General features: G+C 39.3%; 1 protein-coding gene across 2 annotated transcripts; it reads left to right on the top strand.

Annotated features, from left to right (window-relative positions):
* Positions 1-413: 413 nt before the first annotated feature.
* LOC139129680 (putative ammonium transporter 1) lies at positions 414-20589 on the top strand. Of its 2 annotated transcripts, none has more exons than XM_070695364.1 (11): positions 414-603; positions 9019-9108; positions 9661-9888; positions 11745-11830; positions 13031-13162; positions 13527-13760; positions 14123-14261; positions 14853-14950; positions 16730-16856; positions 17182-18443; positions 19371-20589. In XM_070695364.1, exons 1-10 carry the CDS (start codon positions 477-479, stop codon positions 17388-17390), a joined length of 1470 nt encoding a protein of 489 aa, XP_070551465.1. In that variant the 5' UTR covers positions 414-476; the 3' UTR covers positions 17391-18443; positions 19371-20589. The 2 variants fall into 2 exon arrangements, with proteins under 2 accessions (XP_070551465.1, XP_070551457.1); XM_070695356.1 differs by lacking the exon at positions 414-603 and adding an exon at positions 6266-6478.
* The last annotated feature ends 6857 nt before the right edge of the window (positions 20590-27446 follow it).

Raw genomic sequence — 27446 nt, forward strand, 5'->3', positions numbered from 1 at the left:
AGGACCCGCGCTCTCAAAGCAAGGTTCTATGATCTAACAACTGTGTATGACAAGACTGTAACCGTGTTTTTTAACCCTGTTTCATCAACAGTTCGGTGTAGTGAAGGAAAAGCTGAGTTTCAGTATGGGACATGGCAAAACCTTCAGTAAATATAGTCTTTGGTTGTGACTGTCCGTTTCGCACAAAATTAAGACTGAGAGTGTGGAAGGACCAAAACCTGGCACAGGCAGTCAGTCACCTCACTGACCTGTCGACGGAGCGTCAATTTCAATAAGGCTTTGTTTCCCAACAAATTGTACTTTTACTTGACACCCTACTAGATCTGCATGACAAAAGCTGGCACGTTCTGTGGCACAGTATTTAATGACGGTACGCCGATGATGTGCCACGATTCAATCACGTGTAAAACGTCACCTTTCAGTCCTCATTCACAAACAGCACAGACACCGAGACTCAGACCAGCTGTCAGGCAGCAATGGCGAGCACCGACTTTAACCTTACGGCCATCATGAACGACATCAGCGACGTCTCAGACTCGCTTGCGTCGCTCGAGTTCAACATGGATCAATTTTTCCTGATCATCATGAGCTGCCTGATATTCTGTGAGTACATTTTACGGAACGTTGCGTTCTGAGAATTGCTTGGGTTTAATTTAGGGTATGGCTGTTCCAAAATTTATCCAAGCTGGAAGGTTGCTAACTACCTGTAACAATGGGCGCATGACAAATTGGTCATGAAATTATTCTCAGAAATTTTCCCGCCTTTCGATCGGGATATTCGGATTTGTGGTTAAAGAAAAGTAAAACACTAATCGTTTAAACAAAAAAGCAGACGTCTATTTTCGATCAACGATCACAAGAGAAACAGTTGGTTCTTTGTCCAGTGTAATAAAATCTTTGCAAATATTCATCATTCAACGCGAACAATGAGGGTAATAAAATTAATATCGTGAATAGCAGCGTGTCCACACAATCAGTTTACAATTTAAATATTTCTGAATAAATTCATGTCACTATCTCTGGATATCTTTCAAATGACACAAGTCCCTGTCGACATCTCTGACAATTTCCCGCCTTAATGTAAATCTGATGTGTTTTATTTTGTTGTTAGTGACTACGCGATTTTTTCCATTCGTATAAACCCATATATGTGTACCCCTGAGTAATTTAAATTGACCCTCTGGTGCCTTGAATGTTACATACTAAAATATTTCTAGAGGCTACAGATGATATGTAGAAAACTTAAAATATTATCACGAATTTAACCTTGTCCCTTGTTCCTTTCTGACTTACAAAAGATTGCTTTTCATTATCAGATTTATCTGACAGGAAAATCTTTAGTTGATAAGAATTTCAATGGAGCCTAGGAACAATCCATTGAAAAAAGAGTGTTAACGGGCACAGCACACATCCGCTGATGAGAAAACAAAGGATTGGGAAGGGCGCCTTTAACCCTTTGAGTACTGTAATTTTTCCCACCAAAATTTTAGTGCAACATTTTTGTGAATTTTTCTGTAGTTTTTTTTTTTTTTTTTTTTTTGATAAATTTGGATCAAACAGACATCACATTTCATTGGCTACAGTTTTTCATCAAAATTTTGGCAAAAAATCTGAAAAAAATTGACTGGGGTACATTTTATAAAGGCAACAAAATTGGCTTTGGCGCTCAAAGGGTTAAAGAAAGTTTTTTTTTCAAACTTGGGGGTAGCTTTCTATGGTACAGATGAATTTTTTTACAGAAGGAAGATAATATCCTTATATTTACAGAGAATTTTCGGCTTACGAGCTAAGAGAGCTTCGCACTCTGTCTTGTTGTGGTGTTTCGCCGAGATTAAAAATTGCGGTGACTTGTTGCAACATATATTGTACGTCGACACTTCGGACCACTAAAATTGTAAGAAAACATCAGCTATATTTTCTTTTCATTATTATGTTGCGGTGTCCTTTTATTTACACGTCGGATTTACTATAATGTTCGTTTTCCAAAATATACAGATTTGTCAGGCAAAGAGATGACACGGTGTGGGATAGAGTAACCGTGGAGATGGGAAGAAAAAGAATCGAAAATCTAGATAACTCTATACACGAGTACTGTAGGTGCTATCACCGACTTCCGCATTCCCTTGAGACACAGACTTTGTCTGTGCTTGAGCTTAGCGTCATTAAAACGCGCCTTTTGCTAAATGCTGTGGATGCTGACGACCTCTTTGTGCCTTGCCGTGGAGGTAGTATACCCTGCGTGCTACCTACGTGCTCAGACAATGGAGCGGAAGATTCCGTTCCCGCTGTCAATGCTGCATGGTCTCACTATAGGAGTCTGCGATCTCCATGGTCCCTCCTTGTGGAGAGGCCGTGGTCTCATAGACTGTATACAAATGGTGGAACGATAACACTCCTTTTATCCTGGTGATCGTTTTTTCAATTTTAACGAGCGTTCTCATGCCGTTTTTGTTTTATTTTGCTTTTTGTTTTTTTGTTTCTATTGCTCAGTGCACATTTTCAATTACAGGTGCAGATCTCCTGGTGTCAAAAAGGCCAACTGCATGCCACTTAGGGAATCCCTTAAGTAACAGATCTCAACCATTATTCGGTGCACGTTTTACTTTTTGAAGCGGTCACTGCCCTTTACAGAGATCATTATGTCAGAGTGTGGCATTCAATACAGTTGCGGGCGTTACCTCTGTTAATCACCGAAGTACTCGACTAAACTTTATAGGGTCTATTATTGATTCGTGTGTCAAGTGATTGCGCGTCGCAAAATGAACCTTGAGGTACAAGTGCGCGCAGCGTTGGGATCGAAGTGTGAGGCCGAAGGCCGAACCTCGATCGGTTCTATTAAGGTAGTACGCTACCATTCCATATAGGAGAGCGCCCTCTTTTGTCCAGAAGATGTACATGTTCCTTTTAGACTACCTAACCTGGTGAGCGTGAATAACAGGACAAAATGGCAAAAAATCATGCTAGTGACCTTATAATATTTCTTTCAGAAGTTTTTATGAATCAAAAGAACCGAAATTATGTTTTTGCACTGAAAAATCGACAGTTATTTTTATTTTGAAAGATCAGTAGAGAATAATTAACAATCGTAGCTCTGACATAATATCAGTAAGCTAGAGGGTCAAATCTCAGGTCCAACAAAATTCACCTTTTTTCGTCACTTTTTGCTGTTTAGTAAGAAAATTTGCGAGGTGACCCCAACTTTTTTTGCTTCTAAATCAAAGAACACTGTCTGTTTGATAGATATTGCTGTACTTTTAAACATTTTGAAAATCATTTTGTGCATTTATATGAAGTTTATATTTTTAAAAAAGACTAATTTTACAGTTAAATGATAAATTTAGGGTCTAATATTTAATTTTAAGACAAGACATCACAAATTTTTAGTTGATTGTCCTAATTCAGCTGTCCTGGCGATGCAAAAATGTGGTATGCACACTGGGATCTGTTATCGTTTGCGATAAAACAAAGATTCTGCTGGTAAGTGCAAATTTCGCAAAATGGGAGATTTAGTGGTTTTCTGTCAATTTTGGCATGTGTTTTTTCAAAAATTTTGCATGGGTACCCCATATTTTTTTCATATCTTTGCAATGTACACATAAAGATTATTTCAGAAAAGTCAACTTCAAGAATGTCCCAACATTTTTTGGAATGGTAGCGTACCTCCTTAAAGCAACGCTGCACGCTGTGCCTTGAGGCAGATTTTCGGACTCTAAAAATTATATTTTACTGATATGCTGCTTATTTTGATTCATTATGAAGCTTACAAAGCAGATAAACTTTTTATCTTCAGACTTTGCTTTTGGTTTGTTTGGGTTGATTTTTTTTTCTCCTTGAAAATCGGAAATTTAACTTTGTTTGGTCCAGTCTGAAGTCTTTGCTGTACATGAAGTTTTCTTCGTAGAGTGAGTACAGAGATGGCGGCAGCTTTGTTTGTTGGTGAACCTAGCTAAACTGATGCATCTTTTCAGAAAATCCGCCATGTTGAAAAAATTCTCGACTGCCTGAGACTTTTATGACTAACCTAGATGGAAAAAACTCATTAAAAGTACCTAGAATTGTACTGTTTTTAACGTCACGATGTAAAAGTGATGTGACCTATAGCATAGCGACAAGTCCGTAGTGTACGGTATAGCCTAGACTTGGTTCAAGTAGGTGAATTTTTAAAAAATAAAATCATTTGTGATATTTTCTCTTTTGTCTCTCGTATTTCATGCAAACCTATTTGGAATTTGGCAGGCCAGGTTTTCCTAGTTACTGAACGCGTTACCTTTGAGTCTGCGCAGTAGTAAGTTAGTTTCTGCCGGATTCAGCCCTGGTTTGATTACGTCATTACTTGTTCTTGTGATTCCGGGAGAAACTCCCCTGTAAAGCGTTCACCCCTCTCTCACGCGTTTCACATGAAAACAGAACACGAACCATCGCGTTCACCTCACTCAAACATTCACAAATCACAGACTTGAACCAAATCTAGGTCCAGCGTTTATTGCAATACCCAGTTTCAACAATACAATGGAGGTCTCGTTCAAGGTTTTGTTGTGGGTTGTTTTTGTTTTTTTTTGGGGGGGGGTTATCCTTCTGTTTTGAAAGCTGTGAAAAGAACCTCTGAGAAGGTGAACCAGAGCTACCTTCATCGTATGGTCGAAATGTCAGTATTGTAATGCGCGTCTGGAAAGCGAAAGACTTAAACCTTCGCTCAATATTTCTGTAACGAAAATTTGAACCACCCTTTTCGAAATAAATGGTAAAAAATTAATTTAGGGTCACCATGCAAAATTTAGTTCCAGAGAAGCAAATAATCCACTGTTATCGATACCCGAAATTAAAAAATATCTGCCATTTCCGTGTTAATTACAATGGGGAATAATAAAATTTTCGATTTTTTAATAAAAAATAGACGGCGAAAAGTTTCCTACCTACCAGAGCTTCGAAACGAACCAAAAACAGACCGAAGCAAGTTTTAAGAGTCCAAATAACTGTCCCCGAGGCGTATTCAAGCCTACTACAGGATTTGTATCTTTATCAAAATCGAGTTGCGCTATTGAAGTCCGCGTTTCCAAACTGGTAATTTCTTGACTGTGTAGTTGGACTGATCGCAATACTCTTTGCAAGGCTCCCTTCTCAATAATACAGGAATGTATCTTCTTAACTCGTGTGTTGAACGCAATTTTCACGCATTTTTCCTTGACGGGTCATTTCGAACCCAGTTTCTGCATGGCCACTTCGCCAGAATCTTCGAAGTTAGCTGTCCGAGCTTAGCGCTGTCGCTATCCTCAAGCAGCATGCAGCATTAGAACACAGACATATCTGCACTTTGACGTCTGCATAGTAATTATTAAAACCTCCATCTGTCCGGCTGTAAATTTTGAGATAATTTCCATTATTTTGTCACGACAGTGGAACACTTAGTCCTATTGGACTACCGAAATTTATATCAAAATACTTGACATTCAACCAGTCGATGCAGCCCGAACGCGTGTACCGTCCAACGTCATTGTTGATAGCAAGAATTTTAGTCCTTACTATAATTCAGTTGTCAACAAAAAAATTTCATTCTGTTTGTAACGCTAATACTTTTAATAGCATATGAATCGATACTGAAAATATCACCAAAAGTTACGGCTAGCGACCCTTATATATTTAAAGTAAACGATCTGCTGTGTTTGAGAGAAAACATTTGCGAGGAATACAATTCGAGCCAGTGCTCATGAGGGATGGCGTCATAAAAACCTTGGCATAACATAAACATATTTCGAGGGATTACAGGAGCGTGTTTTTTTGTTGTTGTTGTTCTTGTTGTTGTTGTTTCGTTTTTGGGGTTTTTGTGCTTTTCGCTTCACACTACTGACGTGACACCATTCAGTGACTGATAAGCTGGTGCCTTTGTCCGTGCGGTTATGGGCACCGACAGTCTTTGAGCTGGCTGTAACATCCCAATGAGAGATCAATGTTTGTTTTGATTCTGGTGTCTGGACAGGGCACTTGTAATAACAAAGGGATGAGCCAAATCGTTTTGAAATTAAAGGATGTGTACCTGTGTGCTATCACACACAGAAGTCTTGTGAGTTTCTTGCCGTCAGAGCAATCGACCCCAACGTTTTCGAGCTGCGCATTTGTGATATCATTTAGCTTTGAGTCCGCTTTGTCATTGGAAATCTGCCATTTGTCGCAGCCGATAATAGCTCATATTTGCATGAAAACAAAGTAAATCGCAGAATTACAATGGGACCGTAATTCGTACATTTGTTCCCGGTGCTGAATGCTGGTTAGTGAATACACTGGTTCACGCCATCTAGGTCAACGGTGACCAACAGACAGTTTTCAACAGTCAACCACACCGCACTGTTCACCATGGCGGACTCGTCAGAACCGAACATCTCCGTACTTCAGCAGCACTTACAAGATGTTTCGGAGTCGCTTGATTCCATCAAGTCAAACGCCGATCACTTTTTCCTTCTCATCATGGCTTGCCTCATATTCTGTAAGTAGAACAAAATTTTCACGCTCACAAAGGATTTGTGTCCACGAGAAGGGCGTGGATCGCCATCTCCGACGCGGAGGCGACGACAGATTCAGTACACAATATAGCGGGAATATTCCTTAATTGTTATCGCAAATTCTTCCTTATGCAGATCACCGTCCCAGGGACGGTGTGCAGATATAAGAGGTCCGGGAGCTCACAATGCCAGATCGTACAAACGTGTTTTTGTGTACATATTTGACATGTACGTGGTACATTGCGAGCTAAATTTTCACTTACTTAAGCAATGACGCAATGTGGCAAAGTTTATGTTTGATTGTCGTATATGGATGCACGGTCCCTCCACAGAGGGACCGTGATGGATGTCTATTTTTACGTTTGTTTTTACGGAGCAAAGCACAGAATTGACCTATGAATGTCACGGAATTCCCATTACTTCAAAGAAGTGGAATCACATGCAAAAACGGAAAGTAAACACACATTCCCCTCTACTGTCTATGGCTAACGCAAGGTACAAACATGGAGCTAGCTACCATGTTAGCTCCATGTTACAAACGTCTGAGAATTACTGTGGCTGTGAGTAAAAGATTACGGCAAGTGGGCAAGATGGTTCTAATATCATGACTGTACTTTCGTTTTTGAGATTCATATAAGTTAATCTTTAATTTCAATGTTCTCAACACCTTCATTTCAATCACTGCGAGGGTGCCAAACGGTTCTCCAACAATGTTGCATATTTTTATAGACAACAAACAATGAGTGTACCCTGTTTGTAAATGATCGATGTTGACGAGTTATACGCGGTGCTCCACCTGCACGCGACACGGGCACATCTATTATTCATGTTTGTGTGGAAACTCTTCTCGCTGTTTGTCGACTTCTGGTTTCCCCCAAGAGCTTTGACAGAAAGATATTCCGGAAATTTGTCTCGGCAGTTCCCATCCCTTTTATCTCCATGCTCGAATCACGCACCGATAGCATGGTTTGAATAATTACACGCTGTACGTGGGAAAGCTATGGGAGTTACGTCATCAGAATTCAATAAAACGTCTGCATCACAATTGAAAGTGGTAACAGTTCAATGACAATATGTCGCCCAGACCGCATTGAACCATAAACCCCAGAGAAAAGCTAGGGTCTATGATTGAACATATCTCTATTAGAACTTCAAAGAAGCGGCCTATGTTTTTCGGTCCTCACTTAAGGGCCATTAAATGTTAACTTTTGGTAATTTTCTTTTTGTTCTGAATGTCAACCATAATTGCTTCGCAAAGGCATGTATGTTGATCATCTACACAGTGTTCAGTTTGTCAACTCAGCCTGTACATGTGTAGACTGCATTGTTATTGTTGAAAAATGAATTCTGGTCCGGGCTAGAATTAAACTGTAAACAATAACAGTGCATTTTACAGATCTAGACGATATGTTGATAAGCTAAATAGTGGGTGTTTCAACATTCTTTGAGGAGTAGAATAAGAAGTTGCAGTTAACATACAAAATAAAAATATTGAAAAAAATCATCAAAATTTTGCATTACTGGCCCTTTAACATGATCTCATATAAAAAATATCGATACCAATGAGATATTGTGTGCATTCTTTGTAATTGTATGAGGCGCATGTTTTTTTTTGTTTTTAAATATCTAATACAGTATTTATCACCAAATGCGAACACAGCTGAACCCCATTTTAATAATATCACAAAAGGACTGACCCCTAAGCTCGGGCAGTTATGTAATTTCAACGTAGTGACAGTTCACTCTCAGTTCTGATAAAAATATATTTTTGGGATACTCCTTTTCGTCACGGGTGTTGATGGCCTCGCTGGCTATGCGGGCTCGAGCTCGCATAGCCCGACTACTCAGCACGCTACAGTATTCATTATTTTCAGAAAATGCTAATAATTTTTTCGTGATTTTGGAAGCCTATCTTTGTAGAGTATTGTGTATTAACTTTCTCAGCATATAATTCGACCACCAAATAATAAATTGAAAAAATGCTTGTTCATTTAAATTTCAGGTTTTTTGCTTGGAGTTTTTACGAACAGATATAAAGATATTTGACACAAATAACTTTTATGAGCCTCAAATTATTCTTATTTTGTACTGTACACTAACAATGGTTGCTTTTCAGCTTTTTTTTTTTTTTTTTTTTTTTGAGAAGAGCAACTAGAAAGGCGACCATCTTTACCGTTGAGAACAAACTGATGTCACACAAATGTTACACAGCGGAAACAAAGCCTAATGTTCTGTTGTCCAGAAAAGTGTTCATGGGGTAGCGATGGTACTCGTGTACCATCGTGGATTCATCCACTGCACTCAGAGTTAACCGTAAACTTTCGAATGTCGTATAAATACTTTAGTTTGTCCAACGAAAACTAATTTTGATAGAGATAATTTTCTTTCAGAATTTGTGTATTGAAAATGTTTTGTAAGAGCACCTAAAAGAAAGAAAGAGACCAAGTTCTCCTTTTTGTCTGTTTGTTTGTTTGTTTGTTTATTTTTCCTGATTAACCAGCAACTGTATTTCATCTTTCAACAGTTATGCAGTGTGGATTTGCTTTTCTTGAAGCTGGGTCAGTCCGCAGTAAGAATACTACAAACATACTTATCAAGAACTTACTCGATGTTTGTAAGTATTAAAGAAATCAGAATTGCGATTTTACCAGGCTGTTTAGCTATTGTGACTGAAAAGTGAATGGCTGTGATGAGAATGATGATGCTGCTGCTGCTGCTGCTGCTGCTGCTGATGATGATGATGATGATGATGATGATGATATGATGGTCATGATGATGATGATGATGATGATGATGATGAGATGGTCTTGATGATGATTATGATTATAATGATGATGATGATGATGATGATGATGATGATGATGATGGTGACAATAGTAATGATAATGATGATGGTTATGAAATTGATGTTGATAGTGATGATGATGATGATGATGATGATGATGATGATGAGATGGTCTTGATGATGATTATGATTATAATGATGATGATAATGATGATGATGATGATGATGATGGTGACAATAGTAATGATAATGATGATGGTTATGAAATTGATGTTGATAGTGATGATGATGATGATGATGATGGCGATGATGAGGAAAAACCCAGTTTGTTATAGAGTAACTGTGTCACCTCACCTGACTTCTGTTTGACCCTTAAACTAGGTCTGGGCGCGTTCGCGTATTGGGGCATCGGATACGCCTTCGCCTTTGGAAGTGGCAACGAGTTTATCGGACACAGGCACTTCTTCTTTGAGAGTTTGGACACCACCATGCTGTCACACTGGTTTTTCCACTTCGTCTTCGCTGCTACCGCTGCAACCATCGTGTCGGGAGCCATGGCTGAGAGGACCGAGTTCGGTGCCTACATGATTTACAGTTTTATCATCACTGGTGAGTTGTGTACATTTTGGGCATGGGTATGAGCAGTCTGAAGATCCACCGCTCAAGGACTCTCTCTCGCCTCCCCAGGAGGGGAGAGATCGCCCTCGAGCGACAGATCTCTCAGTCTGCGGTATGGGCCTCTGACAGTGCTTACACAACTGTCACAGAATTTGTCAGAATATTGTGGTAAAATTTATTAAAGTAAAGAAGAGTATCTTTTTCTCATTTTCCTTAAAGAAACGTTAAACCTTCTGAAAATTAAGAATACCAAGAAACGTTAACCCTTTCGAAATCAACAATATAATACAATGCAATGCAATACAATACAATACTATACAATACAATACAATGCAATGCAATACAATACAATACTATACAATACAATACAATACAATACAATACAATACAATACAATACAATACAATACAATACAATACAATACAATACAATACAATACAATACAATACAAAACAAGAATACAATGCAAGAATACAAATCGGAGGTCACCGCTCAGAATTGGTACATGGGGAAACATAGTTCTCAAATATCTACCATAGCTTTAAATTCAAAATTGCCTCTATCCCTGTGTTAACTCTATTGGAAAAAATAATATTTTCGATTTCCCCCATATAAGTCGGTGAAACCCTTATTTTCTCCTTGAGCTACAATTGAAAATGAGCCACTACGAGTGGTAGACCAAAAATGTATTGTATAAGTTTAAGAGTCCAAATATCTGTCCTAGAGGCGCATTCTACCTAATAAAAAGGATAACTATACTTGTAGCAAAAATCACAGAATAATCTAAAGTAATTATTTTACAAGTCGGTTGATACTATGATTTGAATAAAAAAATCTGAGACATATATATACGTAAGTTTTCACATTTAAAATCATCTCTGTAAAATTTGAAGTGAAAACGAATTCAACCACTCTTGGTAAACTACCCTGATATGTTAACCGTGCCAGTGTGTGTAAGTATTCTCGGGCGCATTCGGTGCATGTACTTTTGGATTTGTGACGCATGCAAGGTCAGTCTGATGGACGAACTGTGATCACGTAACTTTCTCCGATGATTGCCTGGAGCAGGAGGGTGGCTAATTTACATGTCGTTTGCATAAATTTTCGTACTCGAATGGTCGCTGAAGTATATTGCGAATCGTATTTCGCGCGCGTTCTGTAACGGATGTTCATTTCTGCTATTGGTGATGTTGTTATTTTTTAAAGGGAGGCGGTTGTCCCGTCTGCGGCTGCGCCACTTTCTTGTTGATAGACATTGCCACTTCCCAGAAATTGGTGATGAATGTCTTGCATATGTGCAAATGTGAAACAAAATTCAGCATAGTTCACCAGTATTGTAGATTTCCAATCGACGCAACATCTTGCCAAATAAACTTTGGTTGTGTCCCTTCGTTTGCATGAAGCTGCTTTGCCCAGTCACAAGTTTCGGTACAACCGCCATTTTAAACTGTCGATATGGGCAAGGGATGTTGGGATATATATGCATCGCAACAGATCACTTGTTTTGGTCTCGTACGCATTGCCGCAGATTGGCCAATCCCCTCCATTGAAATGAATTTCATGCTGGCGTAATTTTGTGGAGTTTCGGAATAAAACGAGATGAAAACACCTTCTGCCAAGCAGTCCTGGAAAAATTATATTTAAAATTTACCAAACAAGAAAAACGTTGCCATCGACTGTTGAAACCGCTGTGCCTCCTGCCAGTGGAAAGACGGTGGTCGAAGAACTATGGCATACCGCAAGAAAATCACAACTTAACCGAGAAAATGACCAGCCACACTGTTTTCAAGGAGAATATGCTATAAAAATTTTATATGCTATATATCTTATATATTTTGTTTATTTAGGTTTTATTTACCCGGTCGTCAGTCACTGGGCATGGTCAGAGGAGGGCTGGCTCTATGTAGGACCCGGCAACGGCATAACATATCAAGTAAGTATTATACTAACGAAATCCCCAATTTGAATTGTATTGAACTCGAAACAACCCAACCCACAAGTCTCCTGCGACTAAATTATGACTAGTATGAACTTTGTTATTCAACTTCTATCGCTGAAATGAAAGTCTCCTTTGAATATTATTTACACATGGGTCTGAAATATTCAACGAACGTGGAAGTATTGGCCATCAAAGTTTTCCTTCAGGGCATTACGCGCCTCGAAAATTAAAGATTTAAACTTTTGCTCAGACGAATCCTGCAACCATTCTCTTGGCAAATCAAAAATGGAAATAAGCGGTCACTGTCCTAATTTTGGTACTGGAGAAAAATAATTTCCTTACATTTACCAATATTTGAAGTTCAAAATTGCCGCCATCCCTCTCTTTACTTTATGCGGGTAAAATAAATCAGGTTGTGAAATCTTACTTAGTACAAGAGCTTGACAATGAGCCCCATCACATTCAATTTTCCCGTGACCTCGATCGCGTACATCAATCCTGAACAGCGTAAGCGAGTTCGTCCGGACAAATTCGGTTTGAACAATTAATAACACTTGTTTTTCTCGACTTAGAGTAATTAAAAATGTACGAACAACCAATTTTTCGTTTGTTGGAGTTAAAGGTGAGTGTGAACATCATGACGTTGGAGACTTTTTGGAAAGCAGACAAAAGACACGGTTTATTGGATGTTTGAGTGGCTCATTCAATGCGAATACCGACTCATAGGAAAAATAAACTCTTGATGTCAACGTTCTTTGGCACTTTTCGCCCTCATTGAGTTATGTTAGTTTTGATTGATCTTGTCTGAAGGAAGCTATCCTTGGATTTTTTCGCCATGCCTTCGTAACTTTTTATTGATGATGATGATGATGATGATGATGATGATGATGAGATGATGATGATGATGGCTATGGTGATGGTGATGATGATGATGATGATGATGATGATGATGATGATGGCTGTGGTTATGGTGGTGATGGTGATGATGATGATGATGATGATGATGATGATGATGATGATGATGATGATGATGATGATGATGATGATGATGATGATGATGATGATGATGATGATGATGATGATGATGATGATGATGATGATGATGATGATGATGGTTGTGGTGATCATAGCGGCGGTGAAAATGATGATTATTATAACAGCATCTCTTCAACTCTTCTTTTTGGATTGTTGTAGGACTTTGCGGGAAGTGGAGTGGTTCATATGGTTGGTGGTACCGCTGCCCTTGTTGGTGCTGCCGTATTGGGACCGAGAATGGGACGATTTGTCGACGGTAAACCAGTCGATATCTCTGGACACACCGTACCCGTGAGTTTTAAAACTTTCCATGCGAGAATTCTCTGGTACTGATTTAGTCTGTTCGTTTCCATTCTACTGCATATACGTCAAATTTAGATATTTACATAATAATGTTTGTAATAAGATTTCGTTTTTGCCCTATGAAAAGGGCATCATCTTCATCATAGGCAGACAACAGTTTTAGAGACTGTGGAGAAAAAATGAAAATCTGATCATAAGATTCCAAACGATCAGTAAATAAATATTCTCTTTATTCCTTTGTTATTGTAGTCTCTTTTTCCCTTAAATATGCCTTATTATAAAACGAACCAAATCAAATGAATCAATGACATTGTAGCGCATTGATGACGTCATTTCCGGTTTGATTTTGCAGCTTGTAGCACTTGGCGGTTTCATTTTGATGTTTGGATTCTTCGCCTTCAATGGCGGATCACAGGCCAGTATATCTCAACCAGGTGACGGTCCAGTCGTCGCTCTGGCAATTGTAAACACCACCTTGGCCGGCAGCTTTGGCGCGTTGGTCGCCTTGGCTATCAGGAGAACCGGGCTTGTTATGTCTGGATCATGGAGTCTGCTGACCACAATAAACGGGGCCCTCACAGGCATGGTAGCTTTCTCTTCGCTGTTCGATTGAAGTTTCGGAAGGGTTTAGATTTCAAGGCGATGAACTCAAAGTATATGCGACGATTGCGTACAACATTATGAAATTATTCAAAGTATTACTAGTTTGATTGTCTCAATGATTTTTAAGCCAGAACATTCTCGTTCCTGATGCCGAAAATTACATTTGATAGAACGAATAGCTAGTTACAAAATTGTACTTTAATACGTGTTCTCGACTGAACGATCCCGAACGAACTTGACAAAACCTATTCCTTTTGACTTGTTTATTTATGTATTCATCTTCGCATCTATCTATTTTATTTATATGTCTATTTACGTATCATTCCTTCATTCGTTCGTTTTCAGGTTGCTATTTGCGCCGGCTGTTGCTGTGTTCACCCATGGGGCGCATGCGCAATCGGTGTCATAGCCGGCTTTACGTATATCTTCTGGAGCTGGGTAATTCTGAAAGTGGGAATTGACGATCCGCTCGACGCTGTCGCAGGTAATTTTCATTAGGAACACATTAATGTGCCTTTAGAGTGAGGAGTGAAAATCAGCTATAAATTATTAGACCTTAACATTGTTTTAAAAAATCCGGACTTGTCCCACACCTTCCTAAGAGGCTTGTGAAATAAGAAATATGACAATTACGGAAAAAAGCAATAATGTTCTGTCTACTGCTTTATAACTGTCAAATTTTGGAAGGCGACATGTGTACATCCTAATAATTCTGACCACCCCCTCCCAAGATCGTCTGGTCTATCCTTGGTGGCAACGTACGTTCAGTTCCTCTTGCCGCAGAAGACTTGAGTGATCAAACTGGACGATGCCGGAGAAATTGACATTGGCTCAAAATTGGTGAAGGAATTTAATACATATTTCAGTCTCATCAAAACTGATGTGTCTCCTGATGTAAATTCATGGAATTGTCCATCTAAATTACGTCCAACAGATGGGGTCTCACCTCATATTTTTGACACGGGGTTAATTAGTTTAATCATGATGGTGCGATGATAAGTGTTGTGTTTTGTTGGTACACAATATAATTGTCTTTTTTGTCTCATTTTCGTTTGTTGACTGTTTCTTTCCTCAGTTCATTTGGGTGGCGGTTTATGGGGAGTGATATCAGTTCCGATACTGGCGATTGATTCCGGCATCGTTTTCAGGATCTCAGATGCAGAAGCTTGGCAGGTAAGTCCGTAGATGACACATTTTTGTTGTGATCTTGGTTGCTGTTGTTTTAGAGAAGCATTATCACATATAGACCGAATGATCCGTCGCTGAAGGGTGCTCTCTGCGCTTCCTCACCGCCTCCAGAGGGAGGGTAAAGAACGCCCTCGGCGACGGATCTTTTAGTCTATGTCACATAAACATCGTGCTATTCAGTGTCCAGGGATCGAAGATATACGTTAATTCCCACTTTGAAATGAGAGCAAGTTCTGCAAAAACTAGATATTCATTAGAAATATTAACCAAGCGTTTTGAGGGTCAGTATTTTCGCTGCTGATAGCTGAACCAAAGTAAATCCCAGTGAAAAATGTTAAATAAAATAGCTTCTAGTGTTATTTTGGCGAATCATTAATGAATATCAAGTTAATTGAAGATGTCTCAAACACTAAAGAAGAGAAAAGTCGATGTCTATTGGAGCAATACGCTGCATCTTTAAATTACCAATAAAAAGTGTCAACACATCCCGTCATTAAAGCAATGATCGCTGTCGGTTGGTCAGTTTTGACTGTTCAAATTCAGCACCACCAGTCTGGAAAGAGCAGAGGGCGGTCAATTTACGTACCAATTGAAAATTTGCGTATTCGTTTGTAGTTAAAATATTTTTGGTATCGATATTATATTAAACGTATTAATAGATTGCTCAAAAATAGTTTGGTGACCCACTACTCAACCCTTCTGTTGAGAACCCTGAAATTACTTAAAGGGAGGGTGTCGTCGGAACTCTGCTCAAAGGTTGCCAAGGGCCCCTACGGCCACAGGCGACCCAATAGGTTCTGAGTTTTTCACACTGTTTTCTCTATCATTTTCTCTTCTTTCTTCATGCTCTGAATGATCGGAATAAATAAAATAAATGGTTTATATAACCTAACCTAGCCTCTGTGACTCTTTATTTATTTTACACTCCATTACAAGGACGTATATCTCTCATACACACATGCTGTAATTAATTAGTCAACACAACTAATTATGCTAATCCGTGGACTTATCAGAGGTTGGTCAACATCGGAAAGATAGTGATGTTTTCCCGTTTTAGTAACCATTCCTATCTTTCGCGATGTTGACCAACCCGTAAAATCCCTGATAAGTCCACGGATTAGCATAATTAGTTGTGTTGACTAATTAATTACAGCATGTGTGTATGAGAGATATACGTCCTTGTAATGGAGTGTAAAATAAATAAAGAGTCACAGGTTAGGTTAGGTTAGGTTATATAAACCATTTATTTTATTTATTCCGATCATTCAGAGCATGAAGAAAGAAGAGAAAATGATAGAGAAAACAGTGTGAAAAACTCAGTAATACTTGGGTCGCCTGTGATAGGGCCGATGTAAACACTGTACCTAGGGTACGTTGGCGACTGATGAAAGTTAAAACATGTTTGTCAACAATTTATATCGTAAAATTTAAATATTGCAGCCATGTTGACGTGATGCACTAGCTATCATAAATGAAACACATTGTTCGTAAACAAGAAAGTCGCACATGCGCAGTTCCGACGGTCCCTCCCTTTTATTTAGTCTGCTAATAGTGAGTATTGAAATGCTATCACCAATTACTAGTAAAAACTTTCTTAAGATTTTTGTGGTCGTGTTACTCTTTATAAAACACACACAAATACTCAAAAACTGAAAATAATAATGCTTGATGTCATGTGACGTCAGCCTGTAGACGCCCAATACCAGTCATCTTTATGACGTCGCCATCTTCAAATTCTTATTATCATTTTCTCCCTTTGAACAGGCGTTCGGATGGAACCTTGCCGGTGCTGGCGCTATTGCGGCGTGGTCGGGAATACTTTCGTTGATCTTGTTCGGGTTGATGCACTGTCTCAAGATTTTGCGAGTTAGCCGAGAATTAGAGATAAAAGGTAAACCAAGCGGCCCAGTATAACAGTATAATCAATTGTTACATTTAGTGTTGCATCAGAAGTCGGTTCGTGGCGATTTGTTTGAAGAATTATCATTTCATAAAATTTCACATGATTTCAGAGCAAAGACATCGGTAATTAGAGGTTATAAACGGCAAGCGAGGGCAGACCTCTGGCGTGAAAATTAGCATATTTAGCGGGAAATAACCACCCATCGATATAGTGGTCGTTTCAGCGCATTTTACTCCTCCTTAATTCATTATTTTTGTTCTTCCTTGTTCGTCTTTCTATGTTTATACGAAATTTTCTTTTCATCTCATATCAGGCCTTGATATTCCAAAGCACGGAGAACCGGCTTATCCAGTGGAGAGTTATGGACACGGCTGGGGTGCCATGGGGATTGCTCTTGAGAAACACACTAAAATGAATGGAATCGATAACCGGGTAAGGCTGTATTCAAGTCTGAAGATTAGGGATCAACCATCATATCTTTTAGGGGGGATAGTTCAAATACTGCAGTGCGTAAACTGTTAATTTGCGTTGTTTCAGACTCCAAACTTGGAAGTGTAACGTGAGACGAACCCTGGCAAATTCTTGGAATGCCTGAGTTCTCATCCAGGACCACACCTGTGATATAATGGTCGATCCCTCAGAGTCTCTTTTATCCCCTTCATAGATAACATGTCCCATCGCATCATTTTTAAGCCGTATTTTGAAGAAATATGAGACAAAAATAAATTGTAGGTCGTCTTCTGTTTTGATGCGCACTCTTCCGAGAGAAATACTTAAGCGTTTACATTAACCATGGATGAGTGCGGTACAACTATAAAACAAATTGTAGACGACTGCTTGTCAACAAATGACCCTGCCGGAAAATGCGTACTTTAACCCTTATCCTTGAAGTTCCAAGTTCATACGTCATCGTCAGGTCAAGTTTTGTTTAAAAAACAGTTAGGCATAGCATGTTCCGTATGTTGCGTTAAAAAAGACTTGAACATTTGCAAGCTGCCGAAAACATAGATATCGCATGTACACGTGATTGAACATTTGCAAGCTGCCGAAAACAAAGATATTGCATGTACACGTGATTTTTACTGACTGGAGCTGCTACAGCATACCATGTCAAGCAGGATGGAATACTAATGGATCAGCTCAATACTACTTTTCACTGACGTGGCACATGGGGAAATGGTACTGCCAGGCAGGATTAGGCTAAAAACCATTACTATACAGTTTTGGATACTTGATTACAGTACGACCTCGAGGCTAAAATCACGCTGCTTGACGACAGTGGCGCTGTTCTTTCAAATGATAGACCAGCGCGCAATGGTTCATTTTCAATTATTCAGAATGGTTTGTGCAGATCATATGTGAAAACGTCAAACGTCTACGCCACTTCATTTATGGCGGATATTACAGACAGCCTGCCTTGGCAATATTTTAACAATTGTTCGTACGGGTTACTAAAGTCGAGGAAATATATTACATTGACATTACCTACGTTTTTCTGAATATATTACAGCATGCATAATCGATTACCCACGGATATGGAAAAACGAAAGACAACTGCTGCAAATGTTGAAAACGGTGAGTATGGCGCGCTGTCGGAACACAATTAAATTGAAATTATGCATCTTAAAATATTTACGGTGTGACACATCGTTTTCCATGTAATGTTGTGAAATGAATTTTAAATCATTAAATGAATTTTAAATCGATTTTTTTCTTTTTTTTTCATTTTTTACCGGGGATCGTGCAGGGAATTGTAGTGCTCTGGGCTTAAGATGGCATGGTGCACTGCTGTTAGCTATTTTAAGACCCTTCAAATGCATTTTTCTTTCACGTTCGGACATTTGGCACATTTTGTCTATAGAATTGGGTGAGGGTTCAGAATTCAACACTTGTTAAGGAAGTACGCCCATCGAATTGAAACACAAAGATTTGTTCGAACTTTTAGTTAGGAAAATTTAAACCATTCCCTTCCAAAATCAAGAATAATATTCGAGGGTCAAAGTTTGTACTATAAAAACAAATTACTTATTAACGCCATGGAACGTTTTGGGAGAGCTGAATCTTTATATTTTTCAAATTTCCCAAAAGTGTTGGGTGCCGTACAGGTGAATGTTTCAATATTACAAATTACTCATAAAACAAGTTCATTGCTTAAAGAGGAAAGCAGATTAGATTACTTTTGTAGATTAAACCGATTACTTTTGTAGATTAAACCGACATCAGTTCACTATCCAATTATCCCAAATTAGTTCCAATCGTGTTTTATTTTTATCGACATTTGAAATTCAAAATGGCCGCCAACCATGCATGCATCAACTCTGCATGTATGGAGAAAATGAATTTCGATTTCCATAGAAACAAGCCGGTGAAAACTGTTTATTTTTATCGAATTAATTAATTTGTTTATTTATTTATTTGTTTATTTGTTTGTTTGTATACTTTTTGTTTGTTTATTTATTTATTCATTCATTCATTTATTTGTTTTATATTTTCACTGCATAGGTAATGGCGTTGTACACAGAGATGTTGGAGTGTACGCTGATTTTGAAGAAACAGAGACGAACGACACACCGCTGTAAACCTCATTTTTTGCCATATTTCTGCCAATTTCAAATGCGACTATGATGGCGCTGTCATATGGCACTGTGATAGACTGCCACGTGGTGCTGTAAAAATATCGTCTATGGAGATGAAATGTGCTTAAGTCGATCTCTATATTGGTCAACTTGATAACTTCCGAAAGGAGAGCAAAAAGACTTACACCCGCGTGAGCAGTCAATATTAACAAGAAGTAATGCGAAAACAAGAGATTATTGAATTCAGGTTTCACATTAACTTGACCCTTTCTTATCTTGCCATTTGACGAGAAAATATAAATCTCTTCCTTGTTCCAAGCTGAATCTTGCGATTTTGTCATCGATATCAGATAATTAATATCAATAAGTGAGGGTGTATCATCAAATTTTCTATTCGGGGTATTATACATGTATTTAAACTTCGGTCTGTTTCGGATTTTGCAGACGTACTCTACTCATTTGCTCTATTTTTGTATATTGTTGTCATTGATATTCCTTTATTAGTATTTAAAGTTGTAACTGCGTTGGCGAGTTTTTTGTCAAGTAAGCCAGCGTTTAGCGAGGACATGTCGATAACTCATTACAGAATTTAAAATCAAAACAATCAGTATTGATTGGATTAATAGAGTATGAAATAAATGAAAGAAACGAAAAAGTAAAAGAGAATGGTGTTTTATTAATATCATTTTCCTGTCATTACATCTGCATGTGCTGAATGGGTGAGAAAAATAATATTGCCTTCAGCGGTGAGAGAAGCAATGTTGTAGATGTAATCCCGGATGTAATCTCCAAAGGTCTTATTCCAGTGTTAAGAAAATGGCGGAAATGGGTCGATGTCGTGAAATATCATACTTTTTTGCGGCATACGTCACGGCGCACAGGGACAGATTTGGGTCATTTCTACAGTCTCTCCACATTCTCAAAAGAAAACTTGCTTGGCATATGTGCCTGGCACTTGTAAGAGCTCCAGCTTTAACGTTTGATATGTCGTCGATTTATAGTTTTCTGCTTGACCCGACAATTAATATCTCGAAATGCCAGATGCGGTCGAGTTGTCAATAGTTCCTGCACGCATGTAATGTTCGGTATTACTGTTGACAACTACATTTTAGCAATTGGAATAAATTCACAGCGATAACATTGCATACTGTGTATATTGAATTCTCTTTGCAAGCTAATGCTTCGTGTTTCAACAAACTCCAGCAATAGCAGGAGAAGAGGCAAGTAAAGTATTTGAACATCAAAAGAATGGAAACATGATTGATTAAAAAGTTTTATTGTATGGCCTGATAGAGAAAGCTTGTTTCGGTCTAGGTTCGGTTGCCAATCGACGTAACGATAATGTCAGAGCCAGTCGTGATCCTACATGATTTTTTTACAAAATTTACGAAATAGCTGGCGGACAAACTTGTGTAATATTTAGCAATTATCACTGAAACGATCAAGTACATCCAAAGACTTAAGTTGCGAGATTTATTCCGTGATAAATTTATTTTTTGTAAGATTCCCCCTCCCCAAATATATATATTTACATAGTACCAACCCAATACTGTTATTTATATTCTTTCTAGAAAGGTGGCCGTTCAAGATGGCGGAGAGACAATAACCGTGTGTTTCTCAACAACCACTTCTCGATGCCGTATGTATCGATGCTGAGTAGGCCTTCGCAAGAACCGTGCCTAAAAGACCCCCTAGGGATATAAGAACTACCAAAATAATCGATGTAAGCAATAATATTGCAAAACCATCCAGAAGCTTTATGCACAAACTCGAACTTGGTTCAAGTTTTATACTTCCTGTCGAACTGTTTTCGGCCGAGCAACGATGTCCATTCGTTCGACTCTCAGTGCCCACGCACTTTGACCTTTCTAACATCTCGAGTGAAATTCGTCCATCTGTGTCAAAGATTTCATCGCCAATATCGTACATGTCACCATCAGCGTCGATTATTTCAATATCAAATGATTCAGAACTACTTTCTTGTTTCTCTGACATTGTGGGAGGTCCCTCGCGATTGTAAAGTTCCCGCATTTTGCCTGTCGTCTGCTCGTCTACCATCTGAGGCTGCAAACGTACAGGATCGGTAACGCTTTCTTTTGAAGCAAAAGTTAATACTTTGTTATCGACAATTCGAGGCAAGTAACCCGAACGTTGTGTTTTATGTTCACCGTCGATGGACAAAGTTATTTCGTCTGCGTGTTTCCCGCGTATATCGTTTACTTCGTCTCTGCGTCTTTCCCGCGCAAATCAATGTGTGAATAGTTTTCCTTCGTATTTGTTTCGGAAGAACCATTTCTAGCTTGACAGGTCAAATTTCTCGTACGTCGATCATGTGGTTGACTTCCAATGTTATCACGTTTAGGCGCCGAGAAATCACTTCCATGGAAACGAAAAATGGTATTCATAAAATATTCCAGTGAGGTCGTCGTATTTGGATTCTGTTGAATCTGTTGTTCTGTTTCTGAATGTTTTGGTTTCTCGGAAACTGAACAGTGTGCCTCCGGAAATATCTGAAAAGTTGGATTTTTTTCAACTTGCACTATTGGTTCTTCAATTACGGAGCGGTGCAGAGTTGTGCCGGTAAAAACTGCTCGTTTCTCGGTGACACGGCTGCCTTTCTCTTCATTCGCAGAAAACGCGGGGCCATCAGTGCTGACTTCTTTCTTTGGTTCCGCAACGGATGGCTGCCGTTGAGATTCGACTAGGTTTGTTTGACTTTGCTTTCTGTTGACAGGACTCTGTCCATCAAATACTGTCACAGCAAGGTTTGCAGCTGGCCATGTCGATGCATTCTCATCAATATTTCCGATCCCTTTTCGAATTTTGGCCCTGGTTTGGAAGAAAGTCACATTAAAACCCCATTAGCTCTATCTTTTTACCTTTTCCCCTAATAGGATGATTTGAAATCAAATGCACCTCACGTAAAAATACTTGCCGAAAAGTGACCACAGAACATTGTATAAACATTGGCGATGAATACACAACTAAGATTTTAATAACTTATTAATTTTCGAGTGACAACTAAAATATGACCACCGCATATATCTACATGTATTAAGGCATATAGATTTAATAGACTTAAATGTATACAGTCACCTGTTTCCAATCTTGTCACAGTTACCATGGAAAGAGAAAATCTAACCAATCACAGATTTTAAGCGGGTGGCCGCTTTTAAAACAGCGCCCTCACATGGGCATTTTAATACCAAGGGACGCCCTTTGATCATATATGGGCATATTTAGATTACAGGTGACTGTATACCTTTAATCCAGGATTGGCATTTTCAAAACGAATCAAAAACATCGTTCTCAAGGTCTGATGTTGTTGTTTTTTAGGGGGTGTAAGAAAATGCAAAAAGATATCGCTACTAGGGCGTTAATTTGGCACGTAAAATTATTGGGGATTGAATCGTTAATCTATAAAACAGCTAGCATTTTTGAAGCTTCGCTGTATTCCAAGGGTCTCTTTTGACATTAATCCAGTCAAGTATAATGTTCATTCCTTACACTTTTGAAGCAACACCTTAAGGTAGTATGTGTCTCGCATGTGAAAAACTTTGCTCAAAATTTCTTCAATTAAAAGTATACAGTCACCTGTAATCTAAATATGCCCATATATGGTCAAAGGGGCGTTCCTTGGTATTCAAAACTCTCATGTAAGGGCGCTGTTTTTAAAAGAGGCCACCGCTTAAAATCTGTAATTGGTTAGATTTTCTCTTACCATGGTAATTGTGGCAAAATCGGAACAGGTGACAGTATACCTTTAAACTTTCAGCCTTACTCTTACCAAATCAAGAATAAAAGTCGGGTTGCAGTGCAAATTTTGGTACTAGAAAAACAAATTACCTGATATTTATCGATATTTTAGATTCAAAATTGCCTCTTCCCTGTGTTAACCCTATAAAGTTTTCGATTTTCGAAAAACTTAAACGGTAAAAATGCTTCTTACTCCGATACCTTTGGGCCTCACAGGTGGTGGATCAGAAAAGAATTGTAAAAGTTTTGGAATACAAATATCTGTGCCCTGTAGGTGTTGATTTTTTCCCACCATTTTTTAAAAGTTCAACTGTAACTTCTTGTTAAACTCGCGAAGTACATTAAAACACTAACTATTTAAGTGTCATAGATTCTTGAAAAAGGTGGGGTATTTTCTTGGGTCTATCCTATATATCCCAACATGCTTTGGGGAGTGTGACAAGAAACTTTAGTTGAAATTAAAAGCAGAACTTGGGAAAAAATCAAAAGTTACTGCTACTGGCCCTTTAATGTTTTACTTTCAAATCCTTCGATTTCTTTCGAGTTACCATGCCAACTAGATATGCGTCTTCAGGGAAGACGTCATCAAAATACTTATCATACTCTCTTTGGCAGTACGCGACTTCGAGGAGTGATTTTTAAAATTATAATTAAAATGCGAGATTTATCATTATATTCTTGTAAACCTGCGCAAGCGAACGTTCATGATACAGATTATTCATAGTCATACGGATGCTGTCCCGGCGAGCTCAGGAAATTGTGATTTTCAATTGATATGTAACCCAAAACGGTTATCTTTCCACTGACAATACGCAATGGTTTTCACATGTACTAAATTTCCCAGGGGGAACTAGACTTGGTTCAAGTCTGTGATTTGTTAATGTTTGAGTTGAGTGAACGCAATAATATGTATTTTGCTTTCATGTGAAACGCGCGCGTGAGTGGAGTGGACGTGATGAGTCGGGTGAACGCTATACAGGGGAGTTTCACCCGTGAATCCGGCAGAAACTAACTCACTATACTGCGCAGACTCAAAGGTAATGTATTCAATCGCTTGGAAAACATGACCTGGGCTACCAAATTCCGAATAGGTTTGTACGAAATAGCAGAGACACAAGAGAAACTATAATAAATGATTTTATTTTTTTTAAATTCACCGACTTGAACCAAGTCTAAGGGGGAACAAAATGATCCGAGGAAAAATGGCGGGGCGCAATTTTCCACCAAAGGTTATGGTAACCTTGGGTTTACTCATATAAAACGCCAAATGCACTTAACGACAAATGTGGCATATGAAGACGAAAAGCTTGTTTCGGTCTAATCGCAATCAGATGAAGTATACTGAGACAAAGGTGCCACATACATTGGAAAAGCCCCTCCCCTCAGGCTCTCTCTCTCTCTCTCTCTCTCTTCTCTCTCTCTCTCTCTCTCTCTCTCTCTCTCTCTCTCTCTCTCTCTCCTCTCTCTCTCTCTCTCTCTCCTCTCTCTCTCTCTCTCTCTCTCTCTCTCTCTCTCTCTCTCTCTCTCTCTCTCTCTCTCTCTCTGTCTCTCTCTCTCTCTCTCTCTCTCTCTCCTCTCTCTCTCTCTCTCTCTCTCCCTCTCTCTCTTCCCTCTCTCTCTCTCTCTTCTCTCTTCTCTCTCTTCTCTCTCTCTCTCTTCTCTTTCTCTCTCTCTCTCTCTCTCTCTCTCTCTCTCTCTCTCTCTCTCTCTCTCCTCTCTCTCTCTCTCTCTCTCTCTCTCTCTCTCTCTTCTCTCTCTCTCTCTCTCTCTCTCTCTCTCTCTCTCACCTCTCATAATATATTCCACTTTGCGAAGACGTGTCCTGATGTCAACGTTGTTGCGGGCAAAACGCTCCATGAGATCAACTAGCTTGAGAAGTTTGGATTTCACAGTCTGCAGCCCTCGCATCAAGCCAAGCTTCTGAGTCTTGTCGGACAGGTCAACTATCTTGTCGTTCATCAACTCAACTTCCTGGCGTAGCTTGCTAATAACCTTTTTGCTTTTCATAGATATAACAGGAATGTCTAGTCGAGAGAAGAAAAAGCGAACGAATGAAATTAGAAAAAAGGGGGTTCGAAACGGATCATCAAAGCGAAGGGAAGTCAAGATTGTAGTGAATTGTAAAAATGCGCACATTACTAGAAAATGGAAAATTAATAACACGAGAAATCATTTGTGTCATACCGTCTATTTTAGGCCAAGACAATCTATACTCATTCAAATCTTCCAAGATATACAGTTAGATGCCTGACTACAGTGTACGGTGATGTGAGGCCAACATTCACGTTGTGTTCAATCCTCACCGTTAATATTTATTTGCCATTTTACATCCATATTATGATCTCGATTAAATTTCCGCGTAATATATACATCTCGTATGATTTACACGCAACCGCTCTTCCCCTAGTAATATCAGAAAAAAATTGAAGTCCTACACAGTAAGCCTCTCCTCTATGTATTTGGTGGTAGCTGGTTATTTCGGTCAAGTACAAACACGTATTTGATTCTCCTGTACACACATACATTCCTCAATCTGATCAAAATCAGATGTAGAGTACGGCGGTATTCTCTTGCTATCGCCAAGTGAGAGACGACAGCAAGAGAATACCGCGCAAGTACAAACGTCGCCGTACTCTACCCCTGATTTTAATCAGATTGATACATTTCTATACACGTGTATTGTTGTATATTGGTCTGCTACACCAGTGTAATGGCAAATTCGCTTGTCCAAGTAAGACATTGAGTAGTTTTCGACCTCAGCCCCGGATTTGGTCACCTCTGCTCGTGTTAAAATAGGGATGCTATAGTTACGCTAATGGCGCTGTGCGTGTGACTCTTCAAGTTCAATTACATTGCCCTGATAACGTCTAAATACTGTATGGCTGAATTTTTATATCTGGGAGAAATGAAAGGGTGTAAAACAGCTCTTACGTTTAAATTTTCCACGATATTTTTCATTTCCTGGCCCAGCTCTTCCCTGAGAGCCACACTCTGCCTCCCCTCGGAGTCGATCTGGCCTACAGCGCCCTCCTGCTCCCTCATCAGGTCGGCAACAAGTTCATTGACCTCCTCTTCCAACTTCATGTTTTCTGCAAGTTTCAATGTGATGACGTCAATGTTGTTCTTTACTTCTTCTGCTTCTCTCTCGTCAAGTAGAAATTCGTCGAACTCTTCGAAATGAAACCCAGAAATATTGTTATTTTCAGGTTCTGTGGATTCGTCTCGCACTTCCTGCACGCACACTAAACTTGGTTCACCAGATTCCTTGCTGAAAGATCCCCATTTGTCCTTCCTCAGCGACGAATTCCTCTTGGTGTCGTGAAGGGTCGACTGGTCAACAAACGTTTCATATAAAGTTGTGGTCGTTCCGATATGGTCGATTTCCTGGAAAGTCCCTGTTAGCCCGCCAATTCTTTCTCGTACTGCACTGTCCTGTTGATAAACGACTTCTGTGTGAGCTACAGGTGCGTATGACAAACCTTCATCAGTCTGGACACCAGTTTCAGTTTTAGCCTCGGATTCAGTCGGAGGGACGTGCCCGGTGACTATGCTGCTGAGCGTTAAGGACTTTCTTCTCTGCAATCGAGAAATCTGGGCCTGGATTACGTTCTGGAGCGTCCCGAACGCCGATCGGTCACCGATTTTTCGAACACTGCCGAGAGCGCGTGTTGTGCGAACCGCGTCTGAACCACGGACGCTGTTATCTGCGTACGAATATTTTTCATCGCCCGTGCTCTTGTTGAAGACTTCAAAACTTCGCAATTCGCTCTCGTTTTCGTCGTGTCTTTTCTCCGCGCCAAACATAGCGACATGTCAATAAACTCTCTTGAGTTACCAGTTCGACAGGATGTCTAGGAGATGGCATTTTAAATTTCACAAAACAACGTCACAGACAACTTAGAATACACACACAACAAAGTCAAAGCGCGTTATGATGTTCCCTGTTGTAACCGTGGAAACGACATTTAGCGTTCGAAGGGGCGTTGTGCTTATAAATGAGAATATTTTTCATCAAATGATATTCAATATCACGTTATTACGAGAAACATTAATATTTTTGGCATAGAGCGTACAAACGTCTGCAAAATTCGACTAAAGGGAAACTGTCATGTTTCCGATGAACGCTGAATTCGCGTTCTCAGAGTTAGCAGGTTGCGGTCACGTGCGCGGAATAGAATATAACAGAATTGTACGCGCTCAGAGACAATCGTTGAATCGTGAAATGACGTCACAGAGCACAGTGTTT

The sequence above is a fragment of the Ptychodera flava genome, chromosome 1 (genome assembly GCF_041260155.1).
Source record: "Ptychodera flava strain L36383 chromosome 1, AS_Pfla_20210202, whole genome shotgun sequence".
NCBI classification, from domain to species: Eukaryota; Metazoa; Hemichordata; class Enteropneusta; family Ptychoderidae; genus Ptychodera; species Ptychodera flava.